The sequence below is a fragment of the Pelodiscus sinensis genome, chromosome 10, assembly GCF_052426305.1.
Source record: "Pelodiscus sinensis isolate ZL-2025 chromosome 10, ASM5242630v1, whole genome shotgun sequence".
NCBI lineage: Eukaryota > Metazoa > Chordata > Testudines > Trionychidae > Pelodiscus > Pelodiscus sinensis.
In genome coordinates this window covers 25,976,330-25,994,442 of record NC_143061.1, presented here as the reverse complement: position 1 = coordinate 25,994,442, position 18,113 = coordinate 25,976,330, and the positions used below count along the sequence as shown (strand labels likewise).

General features: G+C 44.4%; 1 protein-coding gene across 4 annotated transcripts in view; it reads left to right on the top strand.

The window, feature by feature from the left end:
* The window catches only part of TIPARP (TCDD inducible poly(ADP-ribose) polymerase), a 68,718-nt gene extending 52,531 nt beyond the window's left edge, over positions 1–16,187 (top strand). Inside the window, exons 5-6 of one of the 4 annotated variants that reach the window (XM_075937757.2) lie at positions 12,404–12,679; positions 13,025–16,187. In XM_075937757.2, the coding sequence (XP_075793872.1) occupies positions 12,404–12,679; positions 13,025–13,472 (724 nt within the window). In that variant the 3' untranslated portion in view covers positions 13,473–16,187. The remainder of the gene's footprint in view (positions 1–12,403; positions 12,680–13,024) is intronic. The other 3 variants (XM_006123472.5, XM_006123471.5, XM_006123473.5) reach the window with 3 other exon arrangements.
* Positions 16,188–18,113: the final 1,926 nt, after the last annotated feature.

Sequence of the window (18,113 nt, the reverse complement as noted above, 5' to 3'; positions counted from 1 at the left end):
GAGATGTTCACTGAAAAGTAACTGCATTGTCCACAGAAGAAATCAGCCTGAACTATGAATTCCAGAGCTCAATGTGCATTACGTTGTTTCCACATGTTTTAAGCTGAGGTTTTAGTTCAAGCATGTCTCTGGAACATATTGATTTATTGATCCTGGAATATTGTGTTCTATGATCAGTGGAGCAGGGAAATGGCATGCCAACACTTAATGGCCTTTTCTGGCTTGACATTTTAGAGTGAGAGCCTACAGGGCACAACCCTACTGTAGTTGAATACAAACCTCTTAAATTCCCAGTGTATTGAAATCTCTGGGAGTTCTGCCCAGTAATGGCTGAATGCTGTGTTAGCAAGTCTGTCATTTATAATGATGTGTAAGACAAAATGCTGGCCACCAAGTGTAGGGGACGTTATAGAAACTGGGTGTATATTTAACTTATTGCTTTTGTGAGTAGCCATTTTCTTTCCTTGAATCTCATTTCTATCCTGTACTCAAAATCTAACCTTCAGTAGTACACAGATGCATGCATTTGGTAAAAACCATAAGGAGCCTTCCACTCTCCCCAGTTCCTTCATCCTTTCTGCGCTCAGGCACAATCTTGTTTGGGAGACTAGATACTAATTTCTGGTAGCTTGTGGTGTTGATTAGCTACCCAAATGGGATCAGTCTTAGAATTCTACCTTGTGCGTGCTGCAAACCTTGGAATATTAGAACGTCGGTTGTAATTCAAGGTAGGATTTGGTCTAGTACTTTCAGAATTGTCACCAGAAATTATATTGCTTATATTATGAACTCCCTACTTCTACTGAGGCCTGGGGGCTCTCAGCTTCCTGCTACTTACGAGGTAGTAGTGTGGAGAGCCAACCTGTAGCTAACTGCTCCTCCTTTATCTCCCGGCCTCAGCTAATCCATGAATTGTAGTGCAAGCAGAAGGGGTCGAGGCAAAGAGTGGAAAGGCACTTGGTGTCTGATTTTGAGAGTGGGTGAAAGTTAGGGAGGACAGGCCTGCTGTCATGAGGAAAAGTCTGTGGTGGGATGGAATGTTGAGGCACTTAGGAGTTTGGGACTGCCAGCAGTTTGGACAGACATTTGGGTGTGTATCTGAACTCCAGACCTTCTGACTGGCGCACCATATCCATATTCAGATGAAACTAACGTCACCCTAATCCCTCCTGGGACAGAATTCCTTCTTCTCTCCAGGCTCCCAGCTTACAGAGAGTGTCATACCAGCCATGGCTTTCGCAATCCTGGCATTAATGCACTTAACATCTTGCAGGATGATTAACATCTGAGGGGGCTCCTTCCCACAAAAGGGTGCTTGTGGTTTTTTTAGGACGTAATTTACAGTTGTTCGTTGGGCTTCTGAACATTGAGAAGTACAGATATACTTGAAGATTGCCAAACTGTTGTCCACATTTCTTTTTTCTTTCTCTCTCTCTCTCTCTCTCTCTCTCTCTCTCTCTCTCTCTCTCTCTCTCTCTCTCTCTCTCTCTCTCTCTCTCTCTCAAGTGATCACCAAGCCAACAGCTCTGCTTCATAAAAAACAAATGTTCAAAAACACTTGATCATTTTGAAGAACGATTAGAGATGAAGCTTGCCTTGTTTTATCATTCTCTGCATTGGGGGTGAACTTGTTCACCCAAATGAGAAAAGTGTTGCATTGTAGTTCTTTTTGATTAGAATACATAAAAATGCCATTTTTGTGATCTCATCAGCACAGCTGGAAACATTGTCAGAGTCCAATAGTTAGGAACATATTGTCCTCTGAGCAAAAGGATGGAAGTCATTTGTCTGACTGGCAGCTTGTCATGCTGGGCCAATCAAAGAAGATTTAACTGCTGTATTAGGGCTAGAATGCTCATTAGTTCGCTGAATTGTTATAGTATCATAATTGTGAGGTGAAATTTAATTGGTTCATGGCTTTGAACCAAGTAATTGTTTGGAAACATTTTCAGTTATAGTCTTCTGTGGGGAAAACCAAGAACTAACAATATTGGAAAAAAAGGAGTAAATATGTAAAAACATAGACTTCTAATTATAACACTTCTGATTCTAATCTCGGTGAAAATGAAGGCATTAGGTGTCTTCCTTTATGCCTAAGTAATGTTTTATTACAGTTTAAGGGTCTGATCCTGAAAGGTGCTGAGCCTCTTCAGCTCCCAGTGACTTTAATAGATTCATGGTAAAAATTTCCACTGTCCTGCCATAAACTTCCTTTATTCTTAATGCAGTAGCCCAGAGACCTGATAATTCTCACAAATAAACTAGTGATCATACACTACTGATTAGCAGAAAATAACAATATGTTGTAGAGAATCTTACTATTCGGACTTTATAACTTACAAAATATTCTATAGTACAGTATTAGTTCACTATTAAGTACAGTGAATGTCATTTAAAAAGTCAACATTTGCCACCAGATACAAACAGTAATTGCCACTTTTTCTTATACCTAAAATAAGAGGCTAGGATCCGAAGTTTAGTGTAGGATACACAATATAGGAGTTGTGGTAAATGCCTGATAATGGTCGACAAATGTTGACTTTTTAATGGCTTTTCATGTTACACAAATGCTTACAATTAATTTACACTTGTCAAAATAAAGGAACAATATATATTAAGACGTTGTCTGCACTACCAAGTTTTGTCAACACTCAGAAGTTAACAAATCAAAAATTGCCAAAGAGTGTTCACACTTACTCCCTCTGTCGACAGATCATGTCCACATTTGGGGCATCATCATTGACAATGTGAACAGTGCACTGTGGGTATGTATCTTACAGTGCAATGTTGTGGGATTCCCTCCCAAGTTCTCCCACAGCCTTCTCAGCTGCTGGGAGTGGCATGTTGAGTAGCTCTGTGAGCTCTCTGTGCTGAGGAATGTCAAAGTACCACAGCAGTCTCTTCAACCTTCCCCCTGCAGCAGCACTCTGTCTGCCGTCCAGTTTGTAGTGCAGGGCAGAACAGGAGCAGTCCAACGATTTGCTTTCAGATACTTCCCAGGCTTTGAAAGGGAAGGGGTGCATGCCTGCAGGACAGATCAAAACACTGAGCAGAGCCACCAGGGCAGGCATTAGGGGATACTGACAGAAGCCAGTTCTATTGACAAAACAAGCAGCGGTGTCTACACTGGCTCTTCATCCACAGTAAAGGGGCCAGGAAGAAAAGTGTCTCATAGGAATGGAAGTTTTTTAGTGCCAAAAGTGGACACTTTTCCCCACAAAAGCTTCATTGCAGGGTGTACACTCACTGTTAACTTTTTTTCCAGCTGATCTTTTCACTTTAGGAGCAAAAAGACAATAAACCATTGTAATATCTAGGGCCTTACGAATTTCACAGGGAGGGAGCTGGTCTTCAGGCTTCTGCACAGGCTCCAGGTATCTGCACTGGGCGTGGCTAATGCCACCTGTAGCTTCCACCATGACTCTGGGGTTGCTTCCTTTCCCTGCTTTCCCCAGCAGTTCCTGCAGGAGCTGGGGGGACCCTGGACTCCAGGTGGGGCTTGGGGCCTTCAGCCTCTGCAGCTTCTGCCCAGCTCAGGTTTCCCTTCCCCTTCCCTCCCTTCTGTTTCATACCTTGGATCAGGACTCTACGATTGCTGCTGCTTCTCCCTTCCTGCCAGAGCTCTGGGCACTTAGGGCTTCTGTTCCCTTCCGCACTGTTCCCTCCCCCCTGTTTGAGCTCACTATGATTGAGCTTTTATTTTGATATCAGCATAAAGAGTACACTTAAGTTTGCAGATGATACCAAGCTTGGAGGGGTTGCAACTGCTGTGGAGGATAGGGGCATAATTCAACATGATCTGGACAAATTGGAGACCTGGTCTGGGGCAAACAGGATGAAGTTTAATAAGGACAAATGCAAAGTGCTCCACTTAGGAAGGAACAATCAGTTTCACACATACAGAATAGGAAGCGACTGTCTGGGAAGGAGTATGGCAGAAAGGGGTCTAGGAGTCAGTGGACCACAAACTAAATGAGTCAACAGTGTGATGCTGTTGCAAAAAAAGCCAATATGATTCTAGGATGCATTAATGGGTGTGTTCTGAGCAAGACACGAGAAGTCATTCTTCCGCTCTACTCTGTGCTGATTAGGCCTCAGTTGGAGTATTGTGTCCAGTTCTGGGTGCCAGATTTCAAGAAAGATTTGGAGAAGGTCCAGAGAAGAGCAACAAGAATGATTAAAGGTCTAGAGAATGTGACCTATGAAGGAAGACTGAAAAAATATAAATTGATGGCAATTGCTTGTCTCCTAGAACTGGAAGGGACCTTGAAAGGTCCAGTCCCCTGCCTTCATAGCAGGACCAAGTACCATCCCTGACACATTTTTGCCCCAAATCTCTAAATGGCTCTCTGCAAGAATTGAACTCACAACCCTGGGTTTAGCAGGCTAATGCTCAAACCACTGAGCTATCCCTCCCCCCTAAATTGGGCTTGTTTAATTTGCAAAAGAGAAGATTGAGAGGGGACATGATAGCTATTTTCAGATATCTAAAAGGGTGTCATAAGGAGGAGGGAGAAAACTTGTTCTACCTCTGGACTCTGAGGATAGAACAAGAAGCAGTGGGCTTAAACTGCAGCAAGAGAGGTTTAGATTGGCCATTAAGAAAAAGTTCCTAACTGGAATAAATTGCCTAGGGTGGTTGTGGAATCTACATCTGTGGAGATATTTAAGAGTAGGTTAGATAAATGTCTATCAGGGATGGTCTAGACCAGTGTTTCCCAATTTTATTTGGCTATGGAACCCTTTTCAGCTTTGAAGGTCCCATCAGTGCATGAAAAATCACATTCCTTCCCCAAGACCCCACCTCTTCCTTGAGGCCCTATCCTCTCTGTTCCCCTCCTCTCCATCACTTGCTATCCCCAGCCCTTATACACTCTCACTGGGTTGAGACAGGAGGTGTGGGCTCTGGAGTACGAATGAGGGATTTAGGTGTAGGAAGGGGTGAGAAGTACAAGCTCTGGGCGGGAATTTGGATACAGGAGAGGGGGATGCTGGCTCAGGGAGAGGGCTCCAGGCTGGAGAGTGTTGGGCTCAGGTGGAAGGTTGGGGTGCTGAGCAAGCCACAGGCTTGTGGATGTGAGGGTGCAGGAGTTTAGGTTGGATATGTGAGGGGCTCAGGGCAAGGAGGCTGTGAGTATGATGGGTTCAGGACACAGATTTGTGATGTGGGGGTGGTGCAGGAGTGTTGTGGCAGAAGACTGAGGATGTGGGGATGCAGGAGCTTGAGGATGTAAGAGGCTCAGGACAGCGGGTTCCAGTGTATGATAGGCTCAGATTTGGGGTCAGGTGGTGCAGAAGTGTTATGATGCACAATGCTGCAGTGAGATGGGGGTTTGGTCCCAGGTGGGGGCTTGTTGTCCAGGTTTCACTTTGAAATAAAATATGTCAAACTCAAATGGTTTTTAGCATTGTCTTTATTTATGAGAGGGGCGGGGAACCTGTTTTGAGTCAAGGATCTCATGTCCCTGACCCACAGAAAAGTCAGTTGGGGCCACACAAGTGAGATGCAAAAAAAAAAAAAAAAAAAAAAACACCAACTCCAAAACCCACAAGCCTCACTATGTGGTCCCAACTGTGCTGGTGGGGGCAGGGGACAGGGTGCTCCTGGGGCTGGGAGAGGGTGCTGGGGTCAGGGACATGGTCCTGCTGGGCACTGGGGTGGGTGGCAGGGTGCTGGGACCAGGAAAGGGTGCTGGTGGGGGCAGGGGCAGCTGGGACTAGTACCTGGCAATCCTGCAACACCTCTAGGTTCCAGGAAATGTGCAACTGTATTTCCCTTTCCCAAACAGCTGGCGCACATGCTGCTTGAACAGCAGGAGCTGTTGCACCCCAGCAACTTACTTCTGCAATGCCGGATGCAGTTGGAGCTGCGCAGCCCCGGGTCTCCTGACCTCCCCCCCCATCCGCGCAGAAAGGCCACAGAACTAAGTTGCCAGGTGCCACAGCCCCAGCTGTTTAGGCAGCACGTGCCGGCTCCTTTGGGAAGGGGAAGTGCTTCCCTCCCCACTGTGGGTCACCCCTGTCCAGCACCCTTCTAGTATGCCGGCCGGGAGCAATTGTTCCCCTTTGCCCCCGCCTCGCTACGCCTCTGCTTCGCCAGGGAGGAAGGGGAAACAAGTGTGCTGTTTCTTTAAGAAGTTGGCTAGCCGTCTCTCTCTTTCAGAGGGGGTGTGGGAGTGCCGGCTCCTCATGGAACCCCAGGGTTCTGCAGAGCACCATTTGGGAAACACTGGTCTAGACAGTACTAGGTCCTGCCATGAAGGCAGGGGACTGGACTTGATGACCTTTCGAGGTCCCTTCCAATTCTAGTGTTCTATGATTCTATGCTGCCCTCCCCATTTCTCGCCTCTCCTCTGCAGTTCCCCCCAGCAGCTCCTGCCTGGGTTCAGAGGGGATGCCAGCTCTTGGCTTTTACCCCCCACAGCTCCTGACTGAGCTTCAGGCTTCTTCTTCTCCCCATCCACCTGTGGCTTCAGCTGGGGCTTGGAGTGCCTGGATTGGGGCTTCAGGCTTGCTGGAACTCAGGGCTCCCGAGCTCAAGCCTTCAGCTCCCAGTGTGCCTGCTTAGGCTCAGGGCTTCCACCCAATGGCTTCTGCAAGGGCTGAGGAACCCATTTTTTAAGTTGTCCAGGAGCTCTGGGGTCATGCATTAATCCACCACTCGCCCTCGGTCTGACTAGCCCCTGTTTGAGTCCTTCCTAACAGCACTGGGGAGACCGCATCCACCTCTGCCTGTGGGAGCCTCTTCTAGTGCAGGAAACACTTCAGTTGCTGCCTTCAGAGCTGGGCTTTGCAGTATGGAAATCCTGAAGGCCCTCCCCCATCCCATTTTATATCAGAACCTCCACAGATACAGTGCTGTTAAATTTTAGATGTAAAAGTCTGAAATCATGAAATTGACCAATTTTAAGTCTCCATGACCATGAAAGTGACCAAACTGTTACCCACACAGATTTCTCTATCCCTTCCACACACACACCTTTATCCAGTTCCTAGGGCTCAAGGTGCACCCTGTTAATTTACACACCCACCCTTGCCCAATTCCTAGGGCATAGCTTCCTGTAGGTTTTGCAGGATCTTTAGCCATGGAAAGAGCCTCACAAAGTAATATCCTTATACTCTATTTATTGACAGTTCCCAAACAAGCAGAATACACATGCTAAGCACACAGTGTTATGCTCACCAATCCTGGTACAGGCAGACTTCCCCTGTTGGCCAGGCAATATCAGTCTCTCTGGATCTTAATTGCTGCACGTCATGGTTGTGCAGGAGAATCCTGGCAGCTCTTATCTTAGGCTGTGTCTTGGAGGTGAGTTGTTCTTCCAGGTCTTCCCCCTTCTTGGTGTTTGTCTCCCTTTTGTCTTCTTCTGGCCTTTTGCTTCTTTCCTTCTGCTTCTGCTCCTTCCAGTCTTCTTCCTGGTCTCCTTCTTGGACCCTAGTTTATATAATGAAACCTGAGTCCTGCTTAGCTATACCTTAACCAATTATTTTAGTATAATTTTACTAACCATTCATAACAAAATTACCTAACCAATCATACCCCACCACCTTAATTGATTTACACCTAGCAAAATTAATTATACATCAGACAGAAACAGTTACCAACCAGACACAGATCACACAGTCAAACAATAGGGAAAGTGTAATGACAATGATCATAGAATGAGGATTCCACAACCTCAAGTATTGATAAGTAGTTTCTTGCCAGACAGAATGGTGTGACTTAAGTTTTCTTTACCCATCTTGAGATCTATTTCTTTATCTGATGACAATACCATGCAATTTTAGATGTAAAAGCCTGAAATCATGAAATTGACCAATTTTAAGACCTTCTCCCCTTCCCCAAGCCTCCATGACCATGAAATTGGCCAAACTGAACCATGAATTTGGTAGGGCCCTAGTAATATCACAAACAATTACTTCAGAATTCATCCTCCAGGTTTCCTTTAAACTATTAATGAACATAGTGAGCTAAATTCTGAGCTCTCTTAAACAGATATAAAAAAATCCACAGGTGAAGTCAATGGAGTTGTGTTTTTATAGGGCTGCAACGGAGATCAGAGTTTGGCTAGCAGTTCTGTGTTTCAGCATTGTAAAGCACCAGTGGTCCCCAAGGCAGTGCCCGTGGGTGCCATGGTGCCCGCCGGGGCATTTATGTGCGCCCGCCGAATGATCTGGTCCAGCCCTTGCCCCGTGAGCAGCCCCATGCCCAGCAGCCCCAAAAGGTTGGGGGCCACTGGTATAGCAGATGAAATCTCTGTAAGGAGAAAGAAATCTCTGTAAGGAGAAAGATTTAAGTGTAGTTCTACTCCGGGGTGGGCAGTCATTTTTTTCTGAGGGCCACTTTGGAAATTTTTGAAGTGGCCCCAGGCCACACTGGAAGGGGCGAGACCAAGATACTTCCAGGTTCCCCACCCCCAGACAATTGGTCTGGAGGTGAGGGAGTGCTTTTGCTCCCCCCCCCCAAAAAAGTTCCCCATACTCCTGGCATGGGAGGAGACTTCCCGCACTCCTCTGCCCCTAGGCAAAATAGGGACAGGGGAGCATGCGAAGCGTCCTCCGCTCTACCCCTGCCTTGCAAGCAGCATGCTCAGCCCTTCAAAGTACCACATGCTTCTGGCAGGGCGGGAGGAGGCTTTGCGTGCTCCCAGGCTCTAATTGGCCTGGGGATGGGAGAGCGGCAGGTCTTCTGTGGGCCGGATCCACCCACTTGGCGGGCCCTTTTCCCCACCCCTTTTCTACTCCGAAAAGTTTTGTTTCCCAGAGACCCACATCAAATCTGAGAAGTTTTTTAAAATAAACAGCTTTTTTTTTTTAAAACTGTTTTTAGCCTTATAAGTTCAACCTTTAATCAGAAAGTCACATTGGATTCTTTCTGGCTTATGCCTCACCATCAATAAAGATTCTGCAATCAGAATTTAGTTGACAGTTCGTGCATTATCAGCAGAACAAGAATAGAATCCAGCTCCCTTTCCCGTAGTTGAGTTGGCTCTGCTGTGAAAAGCAGGAGAAATATAAATTAAGTCAGTTAAAGAGTCTCTGAATACACAGGCAGAGCAGGCTGTTGGGGTAAGAAATTGCCAGTTTTACACAATCACTTTTAAACTAGAACCATACTTTAACCAAAGGAAATTGGCTGCAAACAGTGTTGTTTTCAGCACATTCTTTGTTAGACATAGTGCAATAGTAAGCTTTTTTTCCCCCCAAAGATGGCATAAGGAACTAAATCTTGCTTGCATTTCCCATCCATTGAGTTTCACTGACTTAAACTCAGCTACTTATATAAGTAAGGCAGGCAGGACTGGGCCTGAGGTATAGACAAAAAAAGTCACCTAATGTAGTAATTGATAAACAGAAAGTTGTCTTGACCCTCTTTCCTCCAAGCCAGAGAACATAGATTTCCCTTTTTCGGTAGGGATACGATTTGTAAAATATAAGTGACCTGGTAACTTTAAGGGTATATTTAATATGAGCACCACTGCTTGATACCCAGGTGTATTGTGTGTGCCAGAAAGCCCTAGATCAGAGATTGGTGATTTCATAATTTGACCTTGGCCAAATGGTATTTGCTCACTCATGACTACTCTTTTACTGATCACCTTTGCCATAGCTTGGCCCTCGAAAGGAGAGGAAAGTGTCCATATCAATTTCCCTTCCTCTCTCCCAGTGACTGAGTGAAGAAACTGTAAAATACATTCAGGTCAAGAGATTACATTGATTTCAGTGGAGCTACACCTATTTACATCACCTGAAAACCTGAAGTTCATAGAATCTGACTCTATATAGCCTTATTCGATCATGGACACTCAAGCAAGCAAGCAAAATTCAGTTGAATAAGGCTTGCATGTTCAGGTCAGAGGAATATAAGCCAGATGCTACGCAAGTGATCTAAACTTAGCAAGTCTTAAATGTACCTGAAACATGCTTCAGAACTGGAATTATTCATTATGGGTGAAATCTCGGCTCCAGTGAAATCACTGGCAAAGTTCCCATGGACTTTTGCCAGGCCAGAACTTCACCCTTAGTATTTATTTTTGTGCATTTTAAAAATCACGCCAATTGTATGTGTAGCAAAAACTTGTTTTCCCTTCCTCAGGCATGCATGGTCCTTTGCTGCCACAGCCATTACAGACAGCAGCATTGCTGCTCCTTCCTACATGTCAGCTTTTACCTGGCAGCACTTCCCGCAAACAGAGGCTGGTCCAAAATATGAAAACAAACAAGTGCAGATATGCTCTGGCCCATGGAAATAAAAGCTAATTCTGGAGAGCTTCTCAGGACAGCATTAGAATAATAACATGCAACATTAAAATTTAGCTGTCTCTTGTGATATTAATTATGTTTTCGCAGTATTTATCCAGGATTGTAAGTCATGCATGCCTGCACTGTTCTAAGGCAGTATGGACACCTAAGAGACCACTAAGCTGCGTGGCCATACGGTCACACCCAGACTATTGATTTTTACGCAGGGCTCAGGGCTGCTGCAGGAAGAGAGGCCTCTCCCCGAGCCCTAAAGATGCCATGGCTTTGGGAGAGGGACCTTCCCCACTGGTCCCAGCATGGAGCTGCTGCAGCTGGGGCAATTCCGTGCTGAAGCCAGTGAGGAAGCAGCTAGCAGTAGGTCTGGCTTCTAGACTGGAAGGGGGCTCCATGTGCTGCTCCCATCCTGAGCATCATCTCCGCACTCCCTTTGGCCAGTTGCCAGCCCACAGGAGCTGGGGGGAGCAGTGCTTGTGGGTGAGAGCACGCGCATCGTACGCTGCAGAGCCTCATTCTCCCCCAACTCCCAGGAGCTAGATCTGTTTGCAGCTTCCAGGGTGCAGCATGGTGCTCCAGGCCAGGCAGGCACCAAGCCTTAGCACTGCTGCCCAGGTAAGCCCAACCCCCCCCTTTTTACCCCAACCTGAGCCCCCTCAAATCTGGAGACACCTCCTGCACCCCAAACCACTCATTCCCCACCCCAAAGCCCACACTCCCAACCCAGAGCCTGTACCTCTTCCTGCACCAGTCCTGAGCTTCTCACCAAACCTGGAGCCCCCTCTTGCATCCTAAACCCCTCATCCCTGGGCCCACTCCAGAGCCCTCAAACCATTCAAAGCCCCCAGCTCACTGCCTCAACTGCAGCCCCTTCCTATATTCCAAATTTCTCAGCCCCAATCCCAGCCTGGAGCCCCTTCCTGCACCCTAAAGCCCTCATTCTCAAGTCCACCCCAGAGCCCTCTCCCACTTCTGCACCCCAGAGCTCTTCCCCACCCCGCCTCAACTGTAGCCTTCTCCTGTATGCCGAATTCCTTGGCCCTACTCCACAGCTCCACTCCAGAGTAGGGATGTTAATGGTTAACCAGTGGGGCTGGAGCAGCCCCCTGCACCCTCTGGCCCCCATGGGGCGCACTATGGGCAGGGAATGCTCCTGCCCAGCTGGAGTTTTTCTGCAGCGGGCCTGTGGCACACTGCTGGCAGGGATACTCCAGACCAACTGGAGCAGCTTCGGACTGCAGCAGTGGGGCAGCTCCAGCTTAGTCATGTCAGGCGGGGGAGGAGGGGCTGCATCATCCCTCATCCCCAGTTTAATCTGTTAATTGGTTAAACTTAATGTTTAAATGAACTAATTAAACAGACTTTTACATCCCTACTCCAGAGCCCACACCCCCAGCCAGAATCCTCACCCCCCAGCTACTTGCCCTAGCCCAGAGCCCCCATTTAGAGCCGAACCCTAACTCCTTGTCCCTACCCCTGCCACATACTGTGTGTGCAGGATGACTTTTGTTATGTGATACAGCTCCGCCATAGGTGCATATAATGAAAGTTTTGTGCACAGGGGTATAAAAAATTAGAGGGAACACTGATGGAGGCCTGTTGTCAAAATGTTTTGTTCTTATTTTGTATGTTGATTGTTCAGTGGAAAGGGTTAATGAGTCAGAGTCTGTAAAATAATTCCATTTGGTAGTGTTCTGTCTGAACGAGAGCTTTAGGAAAAACTGCCTAGCATAGCAACTCATTCTGGGTTTCTCTGTAAATTAGAAACCTAGTTGAGGACGATGCTAATAATAGGTTTCCACCAGCAGTATTTGCACAGAGATTTTTTTCCCCTTAGTGAACTAATGCTGTTCTCAGGAGAAGAGTTTTGGCATTGGTTTGAATGTATGCAGGACACATCATGGGACTAAACAGACTTCTTAAACGAGTATTTGAACTATATAAATTACGGCATTGCTGTATAGCTGTAAAGCAGCAAATAATTTGAGATTCTCATAGACTTTAAGGTCAGAAGGGTCATCATGAATTTGTAGTCTGACCTCCTGCACATTGCAGGCCACAGAACCTTGGCAACTAAATAATCATAGTTTGAAAGTCTTAGTTCTGATTTTTTTTTAATGCAAATTCATTCTCCTTCACAAACTAGGACTCTGGGTGGCAATCCTCCAATATCTACTCCATCTGCTGAATCAGCCTCTTCACAAGTCTTATCTCCGACTACTATTACCTCTCCAAACCTTTATCCTGAAACTTGGATTAGCATGGATCCAGCTCAGGACTTCATCCAAGTGCCTGTTTCTAAGGAAGATAAAAGCTACAGAACCATTTACAATCTGTTTCACAAGACTGTGCCAGAGACCAAATATAGAGTTTTGAAAATACAGAGAGTGCAAAACCAGTTTCTCTGGGAGAAATATAAAAGGTGAGTCCATATGAAAAGCCTTTTTTTCTTACATTACATTGGAAAACTTGCCTTCTGAAATAAAAAAGAAATGATGGTATTGGTCATGAAATATAATCTGATTGTTAAACAATACACAAATTTCCTAAAATCGCCTCTTTAAATTTCAGCTTTAAATTGAATAATTACAATTGGTGTACATATTTCCTGAAAATTCTTGTATAAGAAGATTATATGCTGCATTTAACATTGAAGTTCTCATTTTCCTTTTTATGGTTCTAACTTTCAAGATAACACTAGCATATGGAGAAACTTTTATCCAGAGATGTGCACTGAAAATTCACCTTCTCTCTTTTTCTATTCCAGGAAAAAGGAATACATGTCTAAAAAAATGACAGGGCTTGACAGAATAATGAATGAAAGGCACCTGTTCCATGGTACCTCCCAGGATGTAGTGGATGGAATCTGCAAGCACAACTTTGATCCACGAGTCTGTGGAAAGCATGCTACCATGTTTGGACAAGGCAGTTACTTTGCCAGGAAGGCGAGCTACTCTCATAACTTTTCCAAAAGGTCACCCAAAGGAGTGCATTACATGTTTTTGGCTAAAGTACTGACAGGAAGATACACCGTGGGCAATCATACAATGAGGAGACCTCCACCTGTGAACCCTGGCAGCATCACCAGTGACCTTTATGACTCTTGTGTAGACAATTATTTTGAACCTCAGATTTTTGTCATTTTTAATGACGACCAGAGCTACCCTTATTTTGTTATTCAGTATGAAGAAGTTAGTAACACTGTTTCCATTTGAAAATCCTCCATACTGCTAAATTATTCAGTATAATGAACTCTTATCTGACATTTGTAGTAGTTTTTGTGAAAAAAACATGGACTTTGCTGAACTGATATAAAGTTAGTGGCTTGGAGGAGGGCTTAAAAATATATAAAAAAAATTCTGAAGACCAGTTGTGCACTTGCTGTTTGATTATGTATGTGCAAATTGTTAATATTTTCCCATTGTTTATAGTTGAAAATCTGTGCCTTTTGTTATAAAACCCTGTTTATTTATGTTAGTAAATATTCATGTTTAAAAAATTGTGGGTCAAATTATTTAAATTGTTTTGTGATTATGCTTATGGGTGTATTGGTTCATAGTTGTCTTGAAAAATGCTTATTCCCTGATACTGAAATCTTAAAAAAATCTATTTAAATGCAAGAGCAAGATCACTTGCAACCAAGAGTATTGAAAGAAACAGCTGGGTTGCCCTATGAACTACTAATGTTGACTGTTAATTTTTAAAACATTAAGGAAATTCTTAAGGACTGAATAAAAGCTAATGCTATGAACTTAACTGAGATGACCCACAATTAAATATAGTTCCATTAACTAACATAGATCCTGGTCAAAATTATAGAAAGGCTGTAGAGTCCATAAAGAATTAATGGATGATAGTATAATTAATGCAAATCAACATAATTTGCATAGAACTGTAGCACTGGAAGTGACCTTGAGAGGTCTTCTAGTCCCGTCCCCTGCACTTAAGGCAGGGCTAAATATCTCATGGAAAATAGATCTTGTCTAGCAAACTTGATGTAATTTTTATGATATTACAAGTTTGGTTAGTAAAGACGCCTGTTGACTTAATATATTTAGACTTTGGAGGCATTTGAGAGTCCTGTGTGACATTCTGACTAAGATCTGTGAGTTGGACAATTTCACGTGGACCTCATTCATTTTTTGAAGAGAGCTAAACTAACTTTTTAAATGGTAATTGTAAATGTGGAGTACTTATCTTATGGGGTATTTCTACTGAGGCCTCAGGGATCTGTGCTTGGCTCAGTGCCATTTGATATCTTTTGCAATGATCTGGAAGAATATAAAATCATTGATGGTAAAATTTGCAGATAACACAAAAGCTAACAGTGATAAATAATGATAGGGCTAGTCAATTATGCAGACCAAATAGGCTTTCATGAACAATGTGCATTTCAGCAGCCAAATGCAGAGTCATACATGTAGGGACAAAGAAAGCAGGTCATAATTACAAGAGACACAAGAGTATCCAGGAATGTAGCTAAATGGAAAAGGAATTAGGGCAGATGCTATATTACCATCTGTATATGAGCTCCCATATGACACGGTAACTATGAGGGAAAACATGATCCTCATGGATAAGCTGGGGAGTATCAAGTAGGAGTAGGAAGATGGCATTGGCTCTGTGTGTTATTTTAGTGAGTCCAAGTCTTGTGTCCGCATCTCATAAAGCATGTTAAAAAATTGGAAAAGGTTCAGAAAAGAGCGAGCATAATTTGAGGTCTGGAAAAAACCTGCCTTATAGTGAGAGATTTCATGTTTCTTATACAAGAGAAGGGTAAAGAGTGACTTGATAATGATGTACAAGTAATTACATGGGTAGCAAATTCTTGATAGTAGTAGTTCAAGCTAACAAACATAACATTCAGCGAACAGAAGCTGAGGCTAGACAAAGTCAGACTAAGAATGCAGTGCAATTTAACAGTCAAGGTAATTAACCATTGGAACAACTTGTCTAGTTCCATGGTGGATTCTTTTATCACTAGAAGTGTTTAAATCTGTCTAAAATTTATGCTGTAGCCCAAATAGACATTTGATACAGAAATCACTGGATGAGAGACTAGCGCCTGAGTTATGCCAGACATCGGACTAGATAATCATAATGGTACCTTCTGTTAACCTGATCTGCATCTGCATAAGCAGAGCCCTATTGGCTTCAACTAAGCTCCACACAATGCAGGGATTTGCTCACACAGATGTCATTGCAGGATCAGGGAATTATTTTTATTTTAAATAGATGAACTAAGGAAGAAAAAAACATTCTCTATGCCAATGGTAATAGAATTGCAGTAATTCCTAGATTAGTATTAAAAATCCATAAAAACTGAAAGAGCAATTATATCCCCTTCCAAATTTTCTAACTATGTAGGTATCCTGAGGTATGTCTACACTACAGAGAAGATCGACGCTCTGGAGGTCGATCTTCTAGTGTCTGATTTAGCAGGTCTAGTGTAGACTCCCAAATAGAACTCTGAGGGAAGCCCACGCTGGAATCCTGTACTCCTTATTCTGTGAGGTGTAAGGGAAGCAGATGGGAACATTTGTAGACGGTGAAGCAGCTCGACTTAAGGTAAGCCAAATCTAGCTACACATTTTGCACAGGTGGAAGGCATAGCTTAAACTGACCTGCCTGGTCTAGGGTAGAGCAGGCTCTAGTCTACTAATTTCACCTGAGTGACTCAGGAGATGCTGTTGTGATACAAAAGGGAACACGTTCTACAGCACTAGAATTCCACAAGATATTCCACTTCCTGCCAGCAGCTGAACAATGAATGTATTTTTCAGAGTTTCTGCATACACTACTATCACAGCGTTTAGCTCAGTCTCATTTCAGTAGTGCAGTTGATAAATGCTTCAAGGACACAATGAAATTTTTTTTGCAAGCCCTGTTTACACTAGTGTTTTAAGTGATTTTACAAGGAGATAACTATGTTAGATTCTACATAGTTAACAGTCATAGTTTTCCCTTGATACCGATGATTGAGGTGGACCCCTTGGCTACGTCTAGGCTGGCATAATTTTCTGCAAATGCTTTTAACGGAAAACTTTTCCGTTAAAAGCATTTGCGGAAAAGAGTGTCTAGATTGGCACGGATGCTTTTCCGCAAAAGCACGTTTTGCGGAAAAGCATCCGTGCCAATCTAGACGTACTTTTGCGCAAAAAAGCCCTGCTTGCGAAAATGGCATTTTTTGCACAAAACAAATCTGAGCTGTCTACACTGGCCCTTTTGCACAAGAAGCACTGATTTCAGACAGTAGGAAGCCAGTGTTCTTGCGGAAATTCAAGCGGCCAGTGGAGACAGCTGGCAAGTTTTTCCACAAAAGCAGCTGCTTTTGCAGAAAAGCTTGCCAGTCTAGACACAGCCCTTGAGTATTCACCTCAATCAGCTACATTGAAGTAAACTGCAACTTGCCCTGTCTACAGTCAGATCTTACAAAGTGTTGGCTATCATGTAAAAACACCTCTTCTGCTAATATAGACATGGCCCAAGAGTACGTCTTGGGTTCATAGGGCACTTATGTAAGGCCACTGATCTAAATGGAAGTTCTCCTGATTCCCATTGGCATGAGAAGGAGAAGCAGGCTCTGGAGACCTTATGTTGCCATGGAGTCTCATCAAGAATCTTTGGAATTGTTCCTTTACTGCCATGCAATATTCTTCTCCACTTCCACATTCTCCTTGGGGAGCCAATAAGTCTGAGACACAAGATTCCCTCTATCAACCACACTGCATGCTCTCACCCCCGCTGCCCACAGGATGCTCTGCCCTGTGGCTCTGCCCCCCATTCCATCCCTCCCTCACAGTCCTACTCTAGCTCTGCCTCTTCTTGACCCTAAGGTTCCCTACCAGCCTGCTGCTCTTTACTCTCCCACTGGTGCTTCCCACTGACCAAACAGCTGATCAGCAGCCACAGGACTGATAAATGATGAGCACCCACTATTATTTTCCCTGGGTGCCTGAGCCCCAGAGCACCCACAGAGTCAACACCTACGTAGCTGCCCTAGCAGCATAACAATGCACTCAAATTACACAGTTTGGTTCACCAGAAGGGCATTGAACTTTGGAGTTGAAGCTCCACATAGCAAAGTCCTTACTCTGAAGTATCAAATCACTAATATTACTCATTGCAGCACAACACCCTCTGCCCCACTGAGTTTTTGACTGTACGAGTCATTTGGTAGTAGTAAAGCCACTCACCACTCTTCCAACCTGAACATTTCCCTCTGTCCTGGAGGCAGTCTGCAATAGAGCATGCATGGTGCACCTTGTATGCTTAGGACCCTTAATACATATGCAAAGCAGGAGGAAGGGTCTATCTTATTTGCATGTGGCTGATACAGCAAATAATCATGGTTGTTGTCACTTAAAGTTCTTACCACAGTCTCACTGTTCCAGGACCTTGTGTAGATTTGCTGGCTGACTCACGGCACAGCTTTAATAAGTGCCAGATAAAGCAAGATCCAGCCCTCTTTACTTGGGATGGAAGTATTAAAGGGGGAAATAAGGGTCAGCTGGTTCCAGGTTTGTTATGGGGGTATGGAGACCTCTTGGGAAATCAAGAAAATGGCCTCTGGGGTGAGTAAAGCCATAGCCACATGTGCAGCTGGAGGAATGGAAGGACACCAGACAGGGTTAACTAGGCACAGCTACTTTCTTGCATGGCTCTGATTGCATGGGGATCATAGGCAGCAATGTTTGTTTGGCCTAAAAGCCAATTAGGGAGGGGCTTTTCACAGACGGAAGAGATAAGGGAAAGATATTGCTGCTAGGTGCTGCTTCTCAAAGACCCAGGTAAGGATTTCACTTCTGTACAAATATACTGAGACATGCTACCTGGCTGGGGTGGGGACTTGTTTA